Here is a 15468-nt window from a genome sequence, read left to right as displayed (position 1 = left end):
CCGGGTGGATTTTTAAATCCTGGTTGACTTTGATCAAGCCTACTATTTGCTTGCTGTTTGCATAGCCCAGGAGTTAGGGCAACATTGAAACCTGGCTGTGGGACATTAGCCCATTGTTTGAGTTACTGCCTTAGCCTGTAGCTGAGGACTGGAAGGTCTGAGTCAATTGTATTAACCTGAACTTGTATTTAAAATGAGGCAAAAGTGCCAGCTTGTGTTCTTTTCTACACCTCTCCCCAGGTGAACTTAGTTTTTTTTCCTTTGTTTGAAATAGCAACTGGAATCATGTACAAAGTGTTGTTCAGCCCGTCTCTATTCTGCAGTCTGGGAGCCAGCTCTAAGGCCTCAGAAGGAAAAGGAGGCTTCTATCCAGCTGACGTTGGAAACGGTTCCAGCAGGGCCCCATACTATCACTGCTCAGGGACAGTTAGAGCACTAGTTTGTTTCTCAGGTGATTGAGGCAGACCTGAACTCCAAGCAGCTTTGGACAGAACAAGGACTAGAAATGGTAGAAGTTGCACACATGTCCCCAGGATCCACGCATGCTCGTTCTCTGCTACAAAGTTCAGAACCAGAGGCGAGCAGGAGGACTGACTGCTGGGAGAAGCAAGCAGACATGCAAAGGGTTACTCTTGCTACCCTGACAAAACAAGTCAAAGCTTGATGGGTCCCCTTTAGTTACCAAGCTTGTTAAGTGAAAAAAAAACAAAACAAAACAAAACAAAAAAAAACAAAAAACCAAGGTTTAGCCATCCATGAAGATGAAGCCTGTGGATTTTGCTAGAGTTCCACAGTTGACAAGGAAATTGACTTCTGAGAGGCAGACATAATCCTGTACCTATGTTTATCCATGGATAGCATCAACCTACAGACTTCTTGGTATTCCCCCCGCCCCCCACTTCAGTAGGTCTGAGCTGCTTTCCATCAGAGCCCAAGGGTGAGGGTAGGAGACTTTAGGGAGGTGGGTATTATTTTTTTCTACAAGGCACTTGGTTAAACTACTTGTCCAAGAATCCTGAAGAGCAGCAAGGTCTGGTTTTGTAAAACAGGATGAATGAGGCCTGCCCCCTCAAAGAAGCAGGGCTCTATGGAAAGTAGCCTCCCATTTATGCATTTGAGTAGGTCCTGCTTTGCTTCCCCCAGCAAAGCTGAGGGAGTTAGCCATGGCGGCTAGGTCCTGACATTAAGTGATGTCTAGATCACTATTTACCCCTTAGCTTCATTGGGGAGATCCATACAGGGCAGAGGGTTAAACAGTGGGTCTACAGGGCTGGTGCTGTGGTATAGCAGGTAAAGCCACCGCCTGCCATGCTGGCATCCCATATGGGCACCAGTTCGAGTCTTGGCTCTTCCACTTCCTATCCAGTTCTCTGCTATGGCCTGGGAAAGCAGTAGATGATGACCCAAGTGCTTGGGCCCCTGCACCCAAGTGGGAGAGCTGGAGTAAGCTCCTGGCTCCAGATCGATCCAACTCTGGCCATTGTGGCCATGTAAGGGAGTGAACTAGCAGATGGCAACCTCACTCTCTGCTTGTGTAACTCTTTCAAATAAATCCACCAATCTTGGGGGGGTGGGGTGGAGTGGGCCTGCATCATCCCACATACATGCGTGGAAGTCAGTTTAAATGAAGCCCAGGTCTTCAGAAGCAAAGCAGGCTTGCCTATACCCAGCCAAGCAGGTCACCAGAGTGCTTGGCCCTTAGTTAACTCTAAGGTCTGCTCCTCTCTGCCCCCCTGCAGGACCTCACTCCCTGGATGCATGCATAGTGGCGGCAGCCCCTCCACAGGCCTTCCTGGAGTTCTCGCATCTTCTTGCTGCCAGGAAAAGCCTACAGGGCTGCAACACCCACTCTACCTGCCAGCAGCAAAAGGAGGTCAGCCCCGCAGCAGTGCTGACCAACCTGGCCCGAGGCCCTGACTAATCAGTGCGATCCCGGACAAAACACCTCTAAGGGGCCAATACACTCAGCTCCAAGCAGGGAGAACACCGCAAGGGAAAATGAAGGAACTGTGTTCAAACCTAAATTTCCTGAAGTTACAAAACAAGCCTAATTGTGTACCAAACAAAAACAACAGCAGCCTATTCTACACATCTATGAACAGAAAACTATTGCCTGAATTTTACTTGGTTACCCTTTAGGGTGGTTTCCTTTTTTTTTTTTTTTTTCCCTTTAAGAATCCTACTTTCTTCTGGTCTACGTCAGCCAACTCCAAAGTAAGAGAAAGCTATTTGACAACTGACCCTTCTAACCGAGTGGGAAAACCCTGTAAATTAAAGCATATGAGTAAGAAGTGAGTGTTTTCTTAGAGTTCCTCTCCATCTCTTAGGACAATCCTACGAGCATTAAAGGACCGAGATGCTGAGACGAACCAGATTACACAGGTAGCTGCAAGTTCATGATCACAGCCTGTACCTCTAGACTCTGCAGCTATGCCCAGGAGACTGCCAGGGGAGCACTGGCCACACACTCTCTGGGATGGGCACTTGGGACCTGCAGCATCCAAGAGGCACCAACCACAGAGCCCCGCGGCTTCTTGGAGGGAGATTCTCGTCAGAGCAGCTTTTCCAGGACGTCTCCAGGCTGGCGCCTCCCGCTTCGCTCAGTTACGTCACAGTACTTTCCAAGGGCTAGCTGGTCCCACTCCTCAGATTTTCATCATCGCTACACTCCAAAGCTTTGCAACCCTTTGGCAAGTAAGGCCACTACAGAAACAAACCTAAAAACGCAATATGTAGCAGGTGGACGGTGACAACCCTCCACCTCTCCCAGCTCTGTGAGAAACAGGCCCAGAGGATTCCGAGCCCTCCCCGAGAGGATTGGGCCAGCAAGCCCTGTCAAGTACGGGAGGGTTCAGGGCAGGATTTGAGACTTCTTCCTCATTGTCAACCCCTGCTCTCCACTCACCTTCCCCCACTGGCAGCCTGTCCCCCTTGGAGCCCCTTTCCTTTACTCTCACAGTGGGGAAAAATTGCACTTCAGAACGAATCATCCATTTTATTTTATTTTATTTTGTCATGTGCTCACAGCATCTCGCTCTCTCCTCTCCCTGGCAGGTCACAGAGATAAATTAAAAATAAAATCTACAAAGAAAATAATTTATAAAAGCACTCCCAGGCTCACGCCTTCTATCCCTACTGCTCAGTTAGGATCGGCCCTCCCCGCAGGGGGAGGGGCTCAGTGCTTCCCCCCCAGCTCGCTCCTGGGCGTCTGGGGCAGACAGCACCCCAGAGCCAGGCCAGCATGGGGCAGCAGTGGCAAACAGAAATACAGTGTGGTCCTGGGACCGTCTGGCCCCCCTGGAGCTCTCCCTGCCTCTGCCGCTAGGAGCCTGGGCCAAACTGGGGCTGTGGAGAAGTTACTGTGGCAGAGCCCGGGGGAGGGTGCTCTTCAGCCCCCATTACATGCACTCCTCATTCTTCTAGAAAGAAACCCAAACAGAAAGCAGATGGAGACCTCGGGACAGAGGAGAACAATCCCAAGTGTCACACAGTTACACGGAGTCATTATGGCAAAGAGAACGTTTAGCAGCTTTGAATATTCGGGCATCTCTTTTTTTCTCAACACAAGCATTCTAGACCCTATAAGTGAAACAGGGCACAAGCCCTTAAAAATAAAATCAAAGCGCAAGAGATTCTAAGAGGACTAGATTTGTTGCTGGGTTTTATATAAAGATTTTTGTTTTGTTTTCTTCCCAGTGCCAAGCCCAGTTGTTGGCAGGCAGAGGCCTGCGGGAAGGTCTACTCCCCAGTGTTGTGCTGAATACTGCTTGGAGGTTGTTGCACTGGCTCTTCCTCCAGGTCATCCCCTGCCTCCATGCAGCCCCCAAACAGGAAGGCTACAGGCCCAGTACCCCTGCTCCTGAAGAGCTACAGGTGGCCAGTCAGGGGTGGGGACCACAAACACAGGATGGAAGAGGACAGCATTTACATGCAGGCTCTGATGGAAACAGCGGGAGCCTCAGCCCGCAGCTGGAGCCCAGAGGGAGATGGCAGTGGCAGGGCGGTGAGTGGCATGCTTGGTGTGGGGGCTGCTAACAGGGCCTCCTGACCCTTTCCTGTTTCCTCTGCCCTTTGACCCTAAATGTCCAAGCCAGTTGGGGTCCCAGTGGTTCCCATATGATTGACACATTATAGGCAATATCCCAGGTGCTCCCCTTCAGGGTTGCCAAAGCGCAAGGAGCAGAAAGAGTTAACAAAGCCCCTCCCCAAGCCCGTGTGTGCACCCCCCTGGGGTGAAATGGGGTTTATCACACCAGTTGACACCTAGGCCCACTAGCGTCCCTCAAACCTGCTGCCTGGAATCCTGGCCAGAGCCAACCCTAACCTGCCCTCCGACTGTCTTCCCGCTGGTGTTTTCGGGTTTCCTCCTTTCCAGGAATGAGACTTTCTCCTACTTCCTCCTCTCGCAAGTCCCTTCCCTCCCCGTTCGTCCACCTTCGCTCCGCACGCAGCTCCTCTACCTTCAGAATACCAGCACCACCCTTCCCCCACAGGAAAGGGGTAGGGCTGAGGACCCTGTCCACCCACATGGTCTGGCCACTCCCACTCCACCCCAGTGGGGGAAGGTGAGCCAGACAGCGCCCGCGCCCGCCTCTTCCTGTACACTGACCCGCAGTCATCCATCCCATCTGAGAAGATATATTGGGTAAGAAGGCATTAAAGTCCCCTCGGTAGGTCCAGGTCCAGGCCCAGCCCTTCTCCAGTTTCGGTCTTGGTGAGCGTCACCCCCTTCCTCCCCGGGCTCACTTCCTGCGGTCCTTCGGCTTCCTCTCCTGCCGCCGGGCCTGCTGGTCGGCCATCGTGCGGGGAATGAGGAGCACGCTGCCGTCCCCGGCGTACTGCAGCGCGTACTGGCTGGGCGAGTAGGGCCGCCCGTTCTCGTCGCGCAGCCGCCCGAACACCTCCTGGTACAGGCTCTGGACCTTCTGCTTCATCTGCCGCAGGGAGCGCAGGAACTCCACCTTCTCCCGCAGCAGGCGCGCCTTGTCCCGCTGCAGGTCCTCCACGTCGCGCTCCAGGTTCAGGATGGTGTCCAGCTTGCGCTTGCGGCAGTTCTGGGCCGCCATCTTGTTCTTGCCCCGGCGCCGGATGTCTCGGATGAGGCTCAGCTGGGCCTCGCTCAGCTGGTATTTGGACAGCAGCTCGTTGAACTCCTCCACGGGCAGGTTGATGATCTTGTCGTTGGTGAAGGGGATCTTCATGGCTCGGGCCCGATGCTCATCCCGGCTCATCTGCTTGTCCAGGAAGTCGGCCTGCTTCTCTTTGCTGCCTTTCTTGAGCGCGCTGGGTGGCGGCAGATCAGCAGCGTCGAGGGCACTGGGCGCCATGTTGTACGTGTGGTTGTGACCCACATGCTCCAAGTAGGGCAGGCAGGAGAGCTGAGACGGATCCTGGTAGCTCATGCGGCAGAACTTGGAATACTCGGGCTGGTAGCCCACGGCGCCCTCAGCTTCTTCCAGATCCAGGGTCTCAGAGTCAGAGCTGTAGCCGACAGCACCTTCCTCGGAAAAAGAGGAAGAGGCGGAGGAAGAAGTGGAGGAGGAGGAGGAGGAGGAAGAGGAGGAGGACGAGGAGGACGAGGAGGTCGAGCTGCCCTCAGAGCTGCTCAGGGAAGATGGGCTATGGCTCGAGTCCAAGGAGAGGCCTGAGTCAGAATCAAACTCGTCCTCCAGCTGCGAGGCCTGCACGGGGTTGAAGCCTTCCTCGATGGCCAGGTCCATCAGGCTGATCTCGTCCAGCATGGCTTCATCCAGCAGACCCCCGAGCGGGTCAGGCAGCTCTGGGCCTGCTGTGTCATTGGCTGTGCCGTTGAGCTGGGGTGGAAAGAAGAGCCCTGCCAGGTTGGTGGAGCCGAAGGTGGAGTTGAGGCTGGTGGAATTGCTGGGGACCAGCGGCAGCAGCGTGGAGCTGCCAGCCACAGACAGGCTCTCCACCTCGGGGCTAAAGAGCGAGAAGTCCTGGCTGCAGCCCCCCAGGGACGCCTGATGCAGGCTGACATTCTGATTGATGGGAGTGTTGGGGGCAAGGCTGTAGTTGGTGCTCAGTGGGTCTCCAGGAGGGGCACTGTACAGAATTTCACTTGCTGATGAGTTCACTTCCATGGCCTGGGAGGGGAGAAGAGCACCACTGTTGACTAGGAGCACACGCCCTCCCGGTGTGCCGCGCAGGCTCCCTACAGAGGCCGCTGCAGGGGAAAGGCCAGAGCCGGGAAGCAGAGCCTGTGCCAGCTCCGGGCCCCACTTGGTCCACCAGGCCTGGCAGTCACAAGAACACCCAGACCGGAGTCGACACCCAGCCACACCAGCTGGGCACAGCGCTCCCGGGTTCCTCCCTCTCTCCCTCTTGAGATGACGAAGGGCTGGCCTGATGACCCTGAGGGCGAGTGAGCCGGTGGTGGCTGGAGAGCGCTATGTGAGTGACTGCTGTCACCAGTGCCCAACCCAGGACGCAGCCACAAAGCGACACACGGAAGCAGGCTCGGTCCTGGGTCCAACACAAACCCCACTCTGATTTGATCTCCCACTACTCCAAGACATGTGGGTAGGCTGCCTCTAAATGTACCCAATTTCCTATGGGTCAAAAATGTTACTCTCACTCCCCCTGCAAGTGCAAAAGCAACCGAGTGTAAAGACGCTCCATGCACAATGTTAGGCCTGTTCCGGCCTGATGACCCTACCTGCATTTCCATGATGGACATGAGATCTTGCCACTGTTGTTCCAAATCAAATGGTGACTCCGTGCCCGTCAGGAGGGGAGACAGGAGGTTGTTCTCAAGAGCTGGGGGCTCACTTTCACTAGGCACGACTTCTGTTAGACTGGAAACATCTGCTGGGAACTAGGGCAGAACAGAGGCTTTAAGGGGGACAAGGAGAGACCACCTTCCGCTTTCCTCCCAGAGACTACCACCTGCTTCTCTCTTCCTTTGAATCCTCCACCAGCAGCCAGGACAAGGCCAGAACCCAGAGCCGGCCCGAGCCGGCCCCTCAGCCAGCCACGGAGGGACCGCGCAGGCTGCCCGGCTCGCTCGTGGGCTCTCCCTGTCCTGCTCACCTCAGCATTCTCCCCAAAGGGGCAGGTGGCCTCCAGCAGCCTAAGGCACTCTTCCAGGGACAGGGCCGTCTGGTCCTCCCCACCAGGCACCTGTGGCAACAGCAGCTGTAAGTTGACTGACCTGGCCTTGGCTGCCTGGGGCTGAAGCCTCTTCCCCAGCACAGCTGCAGGTCTGCAGTCTCCCTCCCATTCCTGGGCCAACGGCTGGCCTCGACAGGAAGGACCCTGGAGCAGGAAGATGCTCTGCCGCGCTCCCCCCGACCCGTCTGTTGCCAAGGCCTGGCCCACCTATGCCCCCTCTGCCCGTCTACATCTGCTGCCCTGACTTGTAGACCCCAACCCAAAAAAGACATTCCGATCTACCCCGCAGGCACAACCTGCTTTCCTAAGGGAAAGTTTCTGGAAGAAAGCCAGCCTGGCTGGTGAGTTTTGGGGGAGCGGGGAGGTACGAACAGGCAGAGGCGTGGGTACCTGTGCAGGGAAGCTCTCCCCAGTCTCTCCATCCACTAGCAGGTTCCGTGCCAGAGCTTCCGCACCCTCGCCTGCCCAGGTGTCCTCCTGCTCGCCTCCATCTCGCAGATCCTTATCCACATCCTGCTCCTTCTGACGATGACTATAGTCAAAAACCTCACGCCCAGCCCCCAGATCAATATCCTGTCGCCAAAGGATGTCAATCAGATCTATGTCCTGAAAGATAGATCACCATGACTTTAGCTCTCGGGTCCTAAGAGGCCCCTCCAGGTCCCACCCCACAAAAGGCCCCTCTCAGGATCACCCCCAACTGATGCTGGGGGAGCCCCTCCCAGCCTTCCACGTGCCAGCCTTCACCCCAACTCCTCTGCACCAGTAAGGCTTCATTCATCCACTTTCAGGTACTACACCTCCCTCCCCCACCAGCACAACCATCCCCGTACAGGTCTGCAGGCTTGGGCTCTGCACCAGGGACACACCCAGGCCACGAGGCAGGGCCACCTCCCCCCTATCTAAGAAGGGAGAAGCAGGAATCACATCTCATTTTAGGAATGGGAATCCCGTAAAAACTTGGTTTGTGGGAAGCTGGCCACACAGCAAGCAAGGGCGAACTCTCAGTGCAGAATTGCTTAGCAGTGCCCGGGCTTGCATCAGCCTGTGGTGCCGTTTCATTTGCATATAGGGGTGGGGTGGGTTGGAGAGGAAAATCCCTGCATTTCCAACCACCTGATGCAACCACTGACATGGGCAGGCCTTCCGAGTCATGCCCCTGGCCCTGGCTCACAGCAGAGTAAGGCCGAGCGCCCCCAACTCTCAAACCCAGGCTCACCTCGAGATCCGTCCCTGCCAGAATCCCCATTCTCAGCTGCTCCGATCCCAGGGGAACCTCAGGCAGTCAGATGATCCCACCAGGCACCCCACCCCTACCAGACCAGCCCCGCGGTAGCCCCTCACACCACTCTTCTCACGCCTTCCTCACCACACCCCAGGACTTGCCCAATCCACATCAGTCAACCCACTCAAGGACATAATCCCCATCACTGCTCAGCTCCCACTCCACCTTGGGTACCAGAGTGCCTCCTGCCCGCTCTACCCTGCACCAACTGCCACCCCCACTTGCCACCAGCGTAGCACCCCAATAAATTGAGCCATTTGGGCTTTCCATATATGCCACCCCCATGGCTGAGCCCTACCCCACAAGCTTAAAGAAACCCTGAAGTGTTGCCTTTCACTCAGGGCTTAAAAATCAAACACTTTCCAGAAAGCAACATCCTTAGCTGCGACTCACCCCCAGCCCTAAGCGGGTATCCCTTCCCAACCGTAACCCTCCCAGATCCCAAGACCTCCCGGAGGTACCTTTCCCTTCAGTTTCCCACATACACCAACCTGAACAGAGGCCCTGGACCCCGGAGCAGAGGGGGGCTGGGCCACCCGGTGGCCAGCCAGCAAAGAGTTAAGGGGCCGGCTGCCTTTGGCATGGCCCCCACCACTGTGAGAGCTGCGGTCCAGGCGGGTCATGGTCTGCGAGAGGAGCCCCAGGGCAGCTGGTGCCGGGAAGCCGGACAGGGGGCTGCAAGGAGCTCTCGGCTTGCAGGGAGCACACCAGGCTGGAAGGGTGGCCCCTTGCTAGCTCCAAGGGGCCCGAGGAGGGTGCCCCGCCCGTGCTGCTGCCTGGGCGGCCCAGCCCAGCCCCCTTCCTCCATCCTTGAGCAGCCCCCTCCCACCTCACAACCCCAGCTCCACTCCGGCGCCCGGCAGCCCCCACCCTGAGCTCACCGCAGAGGCTGCAGTGAGACGGGACTCCCACCCCATGCTCCGTGCTCAAGCTGCAGAGGAAAGCAAGCTCCCGCCTGGGCCTATCCTCCCGCTCCTCCCTCTCCCCCTCCCCACGCCCCCCAAACTTGTTACCTAGGCTGCAGCAAGGAGCCAATCCCCTCCCCCTCCCACCCCGCAGGTCACTGCTGAGGCTGCAGAGAGCCAATCCCCTCCCCCAGGTCAGCAGCTGGGCTGCGGAAAGAGCCAATCCCCTCCCACTGTCGTTACCTAGGCTGCGCCGAGAGCCAATCTCCTCCCCCAAGTCTCCGCTGGAGATGCGCAAGGAGCCAATCCCCTCCCACCGCCTGTTACCTAGCTGCGCGCTGCAGCCAATCTCTGCACCCGGGCGCTGGAGAGGCTGCCGCAAGCACCCGGCCCAGCCCTGGGCCGCCTCCGTCTCCTTGAGGAGATGCACCCAGGGGCGGGCAGCCCCACCCAGCCCAGTCAGTCAGCTGGGGTGGCGCAGTGAGCGAGCCCTGGGGGAAGGGGTGCCGCTGTCCTCCCTCCTGTCGCATCTGCTCATCCAGCCCCCTCAAGACTAGGCAGACACTCCTCCCGCAGCTTCTCCGGGAACCTAAATTCTTTGCTGGGAAGTAGAAGGAGTTTTCCTGTTCCTGAGGCTGTGGCTAGTCCTCCAGGGATCACAAGCCGGGCTGGGCAGGAACCCCCAGCACCCGGTGCCCTCCCAAAAGCCGGGAGCCGCTTGTCACCCTAAAACAGGCTAGACCAGAAGTAAAGGGAAAGGCATTTTCTCACACGTGCAGCGATGTCAGGTGCTGGCCAGGCCCAGCCACGCTCAAGAGCCAGAGGCAAAACCCTGAGGCCCAGCACTAAGGCAGACAAGCGCTCAGCAACACCCTGGCCACAAATCATGTCCCTCCCTCCCAGAGTCCCGCGGTTTTGTTCAAGAACATTCTCTGACCCCCGGACCACACCTCTCCAAGCAGGAAAGAAACCCTACAGAAACCTCCCTGGATAGCTCCCTCCTCAGAGCTGCTCCCTGCAGCCTAAGGTCAGGGCAGAGACAGTATGTTCTCCTGGTCTCCGCCTGCTCCCAGCCGGCAAAGAGCTGTAAACAGGCCACCCCCTGCTCCGGGCACAGTGCCAACCTTGAGGGGAATCCTATCCCTGACAAGGGCCCAGCGATGGCTGCCCATCGAACAGGCCTGGCAGCGGGGAAGCACTGGCACCCCAGGGCTGACGCCGGCTCCAGCAGGGCCTGTCACATGCTCTGGACCCGGGTATTTTTATCCCTGAGTTGCTGAGGAAATGTTGTCCCAGACACACAGTGATCCTCCCCTTCCCCCTGGTGCTGACCCACCCCTACCTCCCAAAGGGAGTGATGGAGGCCTGGGCAAACACAGAGCCTTCCCAAGGGCCGAGAGACGGGGAAAGCAGAGCTCACCCCATTCCACCCACTCCTCCCAGTTACAGCCAGAACACCCCATCCAGGACAGGTATCCCGGGGCCCCCGAGTCCAAGTCCAGTTCCACGCACTCCTGAGGCCACAGTACGGAAGCAGAGCCTGAGATACACTTCTACAGACCACTGGCCCAAGACTAGAGCCCACCTGAAAGACAGCGGAAGACAGAAAGAAGTCGAGTCCTCAGTGTCACTACAGATCTCAGACAACAGACTCTAAAAGGGAAGAAAAGCTCCGGCTCCCATGCGCAGAAAAATCCCAGTCTCTAGGCCGGGGACGAGGCAGCCGAGCCGAGGGCAGGGTTTCTCAGCTCCAGCACTGACAACGGGGTCACATCACTGGGGCTTGGGCTGTCCTGTGCTGTTCATGCCTGGATTCTACTCACTAGGCACTACCCCACCCCACCAGTGTAGCAACTACGGCTGCCTCCAGACAGTGCCTGGGCAGAAGTCGCCCCCAGCTGCGACCACTGCCTGGCCGAGCAGCAGCCACACTCCCTGACGGTCGCTGCCGATCACAGGACTGAGCCCAGGAACAGGCTGCGACACGGAGGGAAGCAAGACGCGGCTAGAGCTGGCGGGCAGAGGAGCCGTGCTCTGCGGCATGTCAGCCCTCTGGTGTCCCCACCTTGGGAAACCCAGCCCAGCACGAAGCAGCGTCTCCCTCACCAACAGCCAGGGAAAGGCAGCAGGCCTTCTGTCAAGCTCCTAAAGGCTGAGTGGCAAGTCAGATCTGAGACAGGGCTCAAAGCAGTCTTGTGCTGGTGGGACAGGAGCAGCAGTCGCCATTCGCACCGTTAAGAGCCACGTGACAGACGCTAAAGATCTCAGATAGCTCCCAGCCAGCTGGCCTGGGCGCAGAACGCAGTTCCTCTTCTAGCTCCCAGCCCCCCTGCCCTCCCCCTGCAGTGGGCCTTCAGCAAGAACAGGAGCCGTGGCCCTCTCCCGGCCAAGAATAACTGTCCAGATCTACCCCTTGGCTCAGGCCCAGGAGAGCTGAATTATCGGACCTTACAACAGGCCTGACCGCAAAGCAGGAGGGCTTTAGGATATATATGTGTATTTCCATGTGCGGGGAGGTACAAGGCGAAAGTCCACAAAGTATTTGTGTCTTAGCAACAGATATACACGGCATCAAAGCCCATCACAACATGACTCCCTCCCCCACCCCAGGCCTCCAGCAGTCATGTTGAAATCCAAGCAGTAAACACCCTGGCATGTCCTAGGAACCTCCCACTGCCCTGACAGTACATTTAGAGGTGGGTCCATGGTTCAAAACAGGGAAATGCTCCCAGCCCCCAATCCTAAGGCTGGACAATCCGGCCCATTCCCATCCATGAACAATGCCCTAAGACTTCCCTGCCCCACCCCCACTTTTCCCCCACCCCAGTCTGTCTGGTTCTTTACAGAGCTCCATGCCAGGACCAGAGTCCTTCAGGAACAGCCCACCCCCCAGCCCCAGGCCCCACCCACTCACCACAGGGCCACTAACCTCTTTGGTTAAGTCTCCACTGACTGGAGGGGCCACGGCCCCCAAATCCTCCAAATCTTCACTGAATCCCTGCTCCGTTTCGCTCTCTCGCACCCCGTTGTCTGGGCCTGTCACATCCTGGAGGCCACTGGAACTCTCGAGGGCGAGGCCTGCGCTGGGCTGGCTGCCAGAGACAGACCCCTCTGGGTCCCGGTGAACCAGCCAGGCGTTTACCTCAGTGGTTGGCACCTGGAACCTGTCCAGGGCCCTCACCTGACTGAGGAGCCGCCGGGCAGTGAAGTAATTGTCCAGGTCTATGCTCTTGGGGTGGATACCATAGCCATCCAAGGTATTCCTCAGGTTGTGGAACTGGGTCTGAGTATAGGCAGAACTGGGCCCCAGGATGATCTCCCGGAGCGGGGGAAGCTGCGAGGTCAGGTAAGTATCCACGTCCACCCGCACCCCAATCAGACTCAGCAGAATGGTGAACTGGAGAAGTCCTTCCGTTAAGTATTTCTTCAGAGAAAGCATTGCTGAAGGACCAGAATGTTTATGCTTTTTGGTTTTTAAATCTTCCAAAAGACAAATCAAGGCCACTGCTCTGGCGCTCCAGCCAGCAGGTCTCCCTCCTCAGGGCCAAACACTGCACCCCACCCTGGCAGGTCACCGGGGCTGAGCTCCCCGACGGCCGCAGAGGACAGCACAGCCCGTGGAGCCAAGGCCACACTCCAGACCACATTCACTTTTCCCTTCGTGCCACCTCACCTCTGAGAGCAAACGGCTCCTAACCCAGTCCAGGCCTCGGGGCCCACGCGACTTCCTCACTCACATCAGCCGGCCTCTCTGTAGACTCCACTGCACGCTGTTCTCAGCAACAGCTGATGGCCTTTTTTTTTTTTTTTTTCCTTCTGCCTCCTAAGGTTTATTTTCTTTGGCTGGAGCTACAGGCCTTTTGTCTTGGGTCAGAGTGTCCCGCCTCCGCCACACTTACCAGGGGGGTTTCCAGAGAAACCTGAAATGGGAATCAAGAGCAACAGGATGAGGCTCCGAACTTTTCACACCATCGCAGGGTAAGAGACTGCTCACGGGAAAGGCGGGCAACACATTAAGAAAAAGAACTTCCACAGGAAAACTTATCACTTGTGTTCTCGCAAAATAAAGAAAGAATAAAGCCACCTGTTAGAACGGCCACCAAAAAGGAGGGTACCGACCCAAAAGGATCTGTTCTAAGATATTAAATTTGAAATATCCTAAAAAGCGGCTTGCTTTGGAAAAGCAGGCGATGCCTGTGGCACCCAAATATCTCAAATATCATTCTTTGTCTAATATACCAACTCCCCCCACCCCCACCCCGGCACATTACAGCTTCTATTTTCAGCACGAGAAGACCATTTCCTATCTTAAAGGAAAGTTCTCCTCCCGGAGAGAAAACTGCCTACAACCTACAACCTCTGCCCTTCCAGTTCTAAAGGGGAGGGAGGTTATTAACAAGTGAGAGTGTGAGACACCGGACCACACTTGGGCCACCCCTTCACACCAAAGAACGTCTTTCATTTCCCAACTTAGAAATCCTATTTTTTTTCTATCAGCCTCCAATTATAAGGGGGGGGGGGGGCACCAGAATTTGGTATCCCGAGGCTGCACAGGCAGGTTTTATCTTTATTCCTATGACCTTCTGAGCCAAGCTGAGGATATGGCCAAGTCCTCACCCCAGACTGCCAAGTGGGGAGAAGGTTAAATCTGCCTTTCGGTTTCTGGTCTCCATTAATCTCATAAACCAAGACATCCCCCTCTCCTCTACCCCATCCACCCGCTTCACGCTGAAGGGGAGGCGAGAGCTACAGACACACACACAACACACGCCCCTCTCCGCTCAGAGTAAACACAACTGCGACCCAGAATCCCTGCTTACGCTACTCTCCCATTCGCACGCCATTTATCACTGAACTCTCCAAGGGGCCGATTAAGTTCCAGAAAGCGGGCAAAGTCCCTTAAAGATCTCGAGGGAGGGCCAGAGGCCCTGGCGAGAGTCCGGTCCCACCCTGTCCCGGGTACCCGAGTCCGGCGGGGACCAAGTCGCCATGCCCACTCTCGGCGCCTCGGCTTCGAGCCTTCTGGGGCGGCGAGCGAACAAGTGCTACTTTGCTGGCCTTGACCCACCCTTAAAGGAAAACCTCTCCCCGCCCTCCGGCCCTGTGGCCCCACCCCGCTCCCTACCCGGGCCTCACACCACGCCTTCTCGGGCCCTCGACCCTCCCTAGTCCATCCCACCCCAGAGCCGGCTTTCTCCTGGGCGCCGCGGCCCGTCCACGACAGGCCTAGGACCCCAGTCCCGCCAGACACCTGGCTCGGCCGCCCAGCTCCCGCCTCCTGCCCCTCAGCCACATCCCGCCGCCCCTCACCCCATAAGCCTCGGCCCCGGGGCGCTGTGCCCCTCCCTTCAGGGAAAGGAATGTGCCCGATACCCGCTGCTGAGTTCAGCGTCCGCCACAGCAGGCCCTCAGCCTGAGTCCGAGGCCGCCGCCACCGCCGGCCGGCCTACAGCTCCCCAGCCTCCGCTTCCCTCCCCGCCCCCTCCTTCCACCTCACTCGGAAGCCCGCCCGCCACGGCCATCAGAAACAGTTTCTCCAATCAACTAGCAGAGACCGCGGCCGCCGCCGGATGTTGCTCTGACTGACAGCAGAGAGGACCCAATAGTTGAATGGGTCTCCTCCTCTCTGGGCCCATTTTCCTAAGACTGACATGACCCACGGCCCAATGGATATCTAGGCCCGCCCCGCGTCCTGGGCCCACCAATGAGTGGAGCAAAGGCCGTAGGGTCCGGCGTTCTGGACTACCCCGCGGCGTTTGCTCGGCGGGTGGTGTTGCAAACTGTGCGCTTCTAGGGCATTCTGCGTTGAGGAACTGAGAGCCTGAGACAGGGGTCGGGAGGAAGTATCGCCACCCAGGCGCGGAATTTTTCCCCGCGAGGGTGCCCACGGTGACTTGCAAAAGTCCAGTGAGACCCGAGGGTGGTCGAGACGGGGCACGGAGCATGTGGTTCATATGGCGGCGACGCTCTTGCCGCCATCTTGAGTGCTGGCAGCGGAACCAGGTCGTCCGGCTCCCCTTCCGTGTAGGCCTGGGCTCAGCCACCTGGGCAGGCGGGATGGTGCGTTGTACCGCCCAGGCAAGGGTGCTGTGGGGACTGCCGGGGAGACCGGTGGTCTCCACCTTGGTGGAAAGAAGCGGTGGTGTA

The 15468-nt window shown here is 57.4% G+C and overlaps 2 protein-coding genes across 22 annotated transcripts in view; one reads left to right on the top strand and one right to left on the bottom strand.

Annotated features, from left to right (window-relative positions):
• CBX1 (chromobox 1) overlaps positions 1-2291 on the top strand; it is a 30500-nt gene extending 28209 nt beyond the window's left edge. For 4 of the 5 annotated variants that reach the window (XM_070060818.1, XM_070060816.1, XM_070060820.1 and 1 more), the window contains one exon: positions 1740-1970. In XM_070060818.1, the coding sequence (XP_069916919.1) occupies positions 1740-1917 (178 nt within the window). In that variant the 3' untranslated portion in view covers positions 1918-1970. Of the gene's footprint in view, positions 1-1739 lie in introns of all 5 variants that reach the window. The other variant, XM_070060817.1, reaches the window with a different exon arrangement.
• A 698-nt stretch (positions 2292-2989) lies between these two features.
• NFE2L1 (NFE2 like bZIP transcription factor 1) lies at positions 2990-14868 on the bottom strand. 17 transcript variants are annotated; one of them, XM_008271359.4, is made up of 6 exons: positions 14695-14868; positions 12251-13241; positions 7522-7737; positions 7051-7140; positions 6677-6835; positions 2990-6104 (listed from the first exon to the last, which is right to left on the bottom strand). In XM_008271359.4, exons 2-6 carry the CDS (start codon positions 12758-12760, stop codon positions 4743-4745), a joined length of 2337 nt encoding a protein of 778 aa, XP_008269581.1. In that variant the 5' UTR covers positions 12761-13241; positions 14695-14868; the 3' UTR covers positions 2990-4742. The 17 variants fall into 17 exon arrangements, with proteins under 17 accessions (XP_008269581.1, XP_069916907.1, XP_008269583.1 ...); XM_070060806.1 differs by having other exon boundaries at positions 7522-7704; XM_008271361.4 differs by having other exon boundaries at positions 14632-14850.
• Positions 14869-15468: the final 600 nt, after the last annotated feature.

Source organism: Oryctolagus cuniculus, chromosome 17 (assembly GCF_964237555.1).
Source record: "Oryctolagus cuniculus chromosome 17, mOryCun1.1, whole genome shotgun sequence".
Lineage (NCBI taxonomy): Eukaryota > Metazoa > Chordata > Mammalia > Lagomorpha > Leporidae > Oryctolagus > Oryctolagus cuniculus.
The sequence above is the reverse complement of the archived record's forward strand: the minus strand, read 5'-3'. Positions and strand labels throughout refer to the sequence as shown.

Excerpts from the sequence above, each read along its gene's own strand:
- NFE2L1 (XM_008271359.4), bottom strand. The coding sequence starts at position 12,760 with ATGCTTTCTCTGAAGAAATACTTAACGGAAGGACTTCTCCAGTTCACC. Across the intron at positions 6,836-7,050 it reads CCTTTGGGGAGAATGCTGAG|TTCCCAGCAGATGTTTCCAG; the intron begins GTGAGCAGGACA and ends GTTCTGCCCTAG. Across the intron at positions 6,105-6,676 it reads TGTCCATCATGGAAATGCAG|GCCATGGAAGTGAACTCATC; the intron begins GTAGGGTCATCA and ends CTCCCCTCCCAG.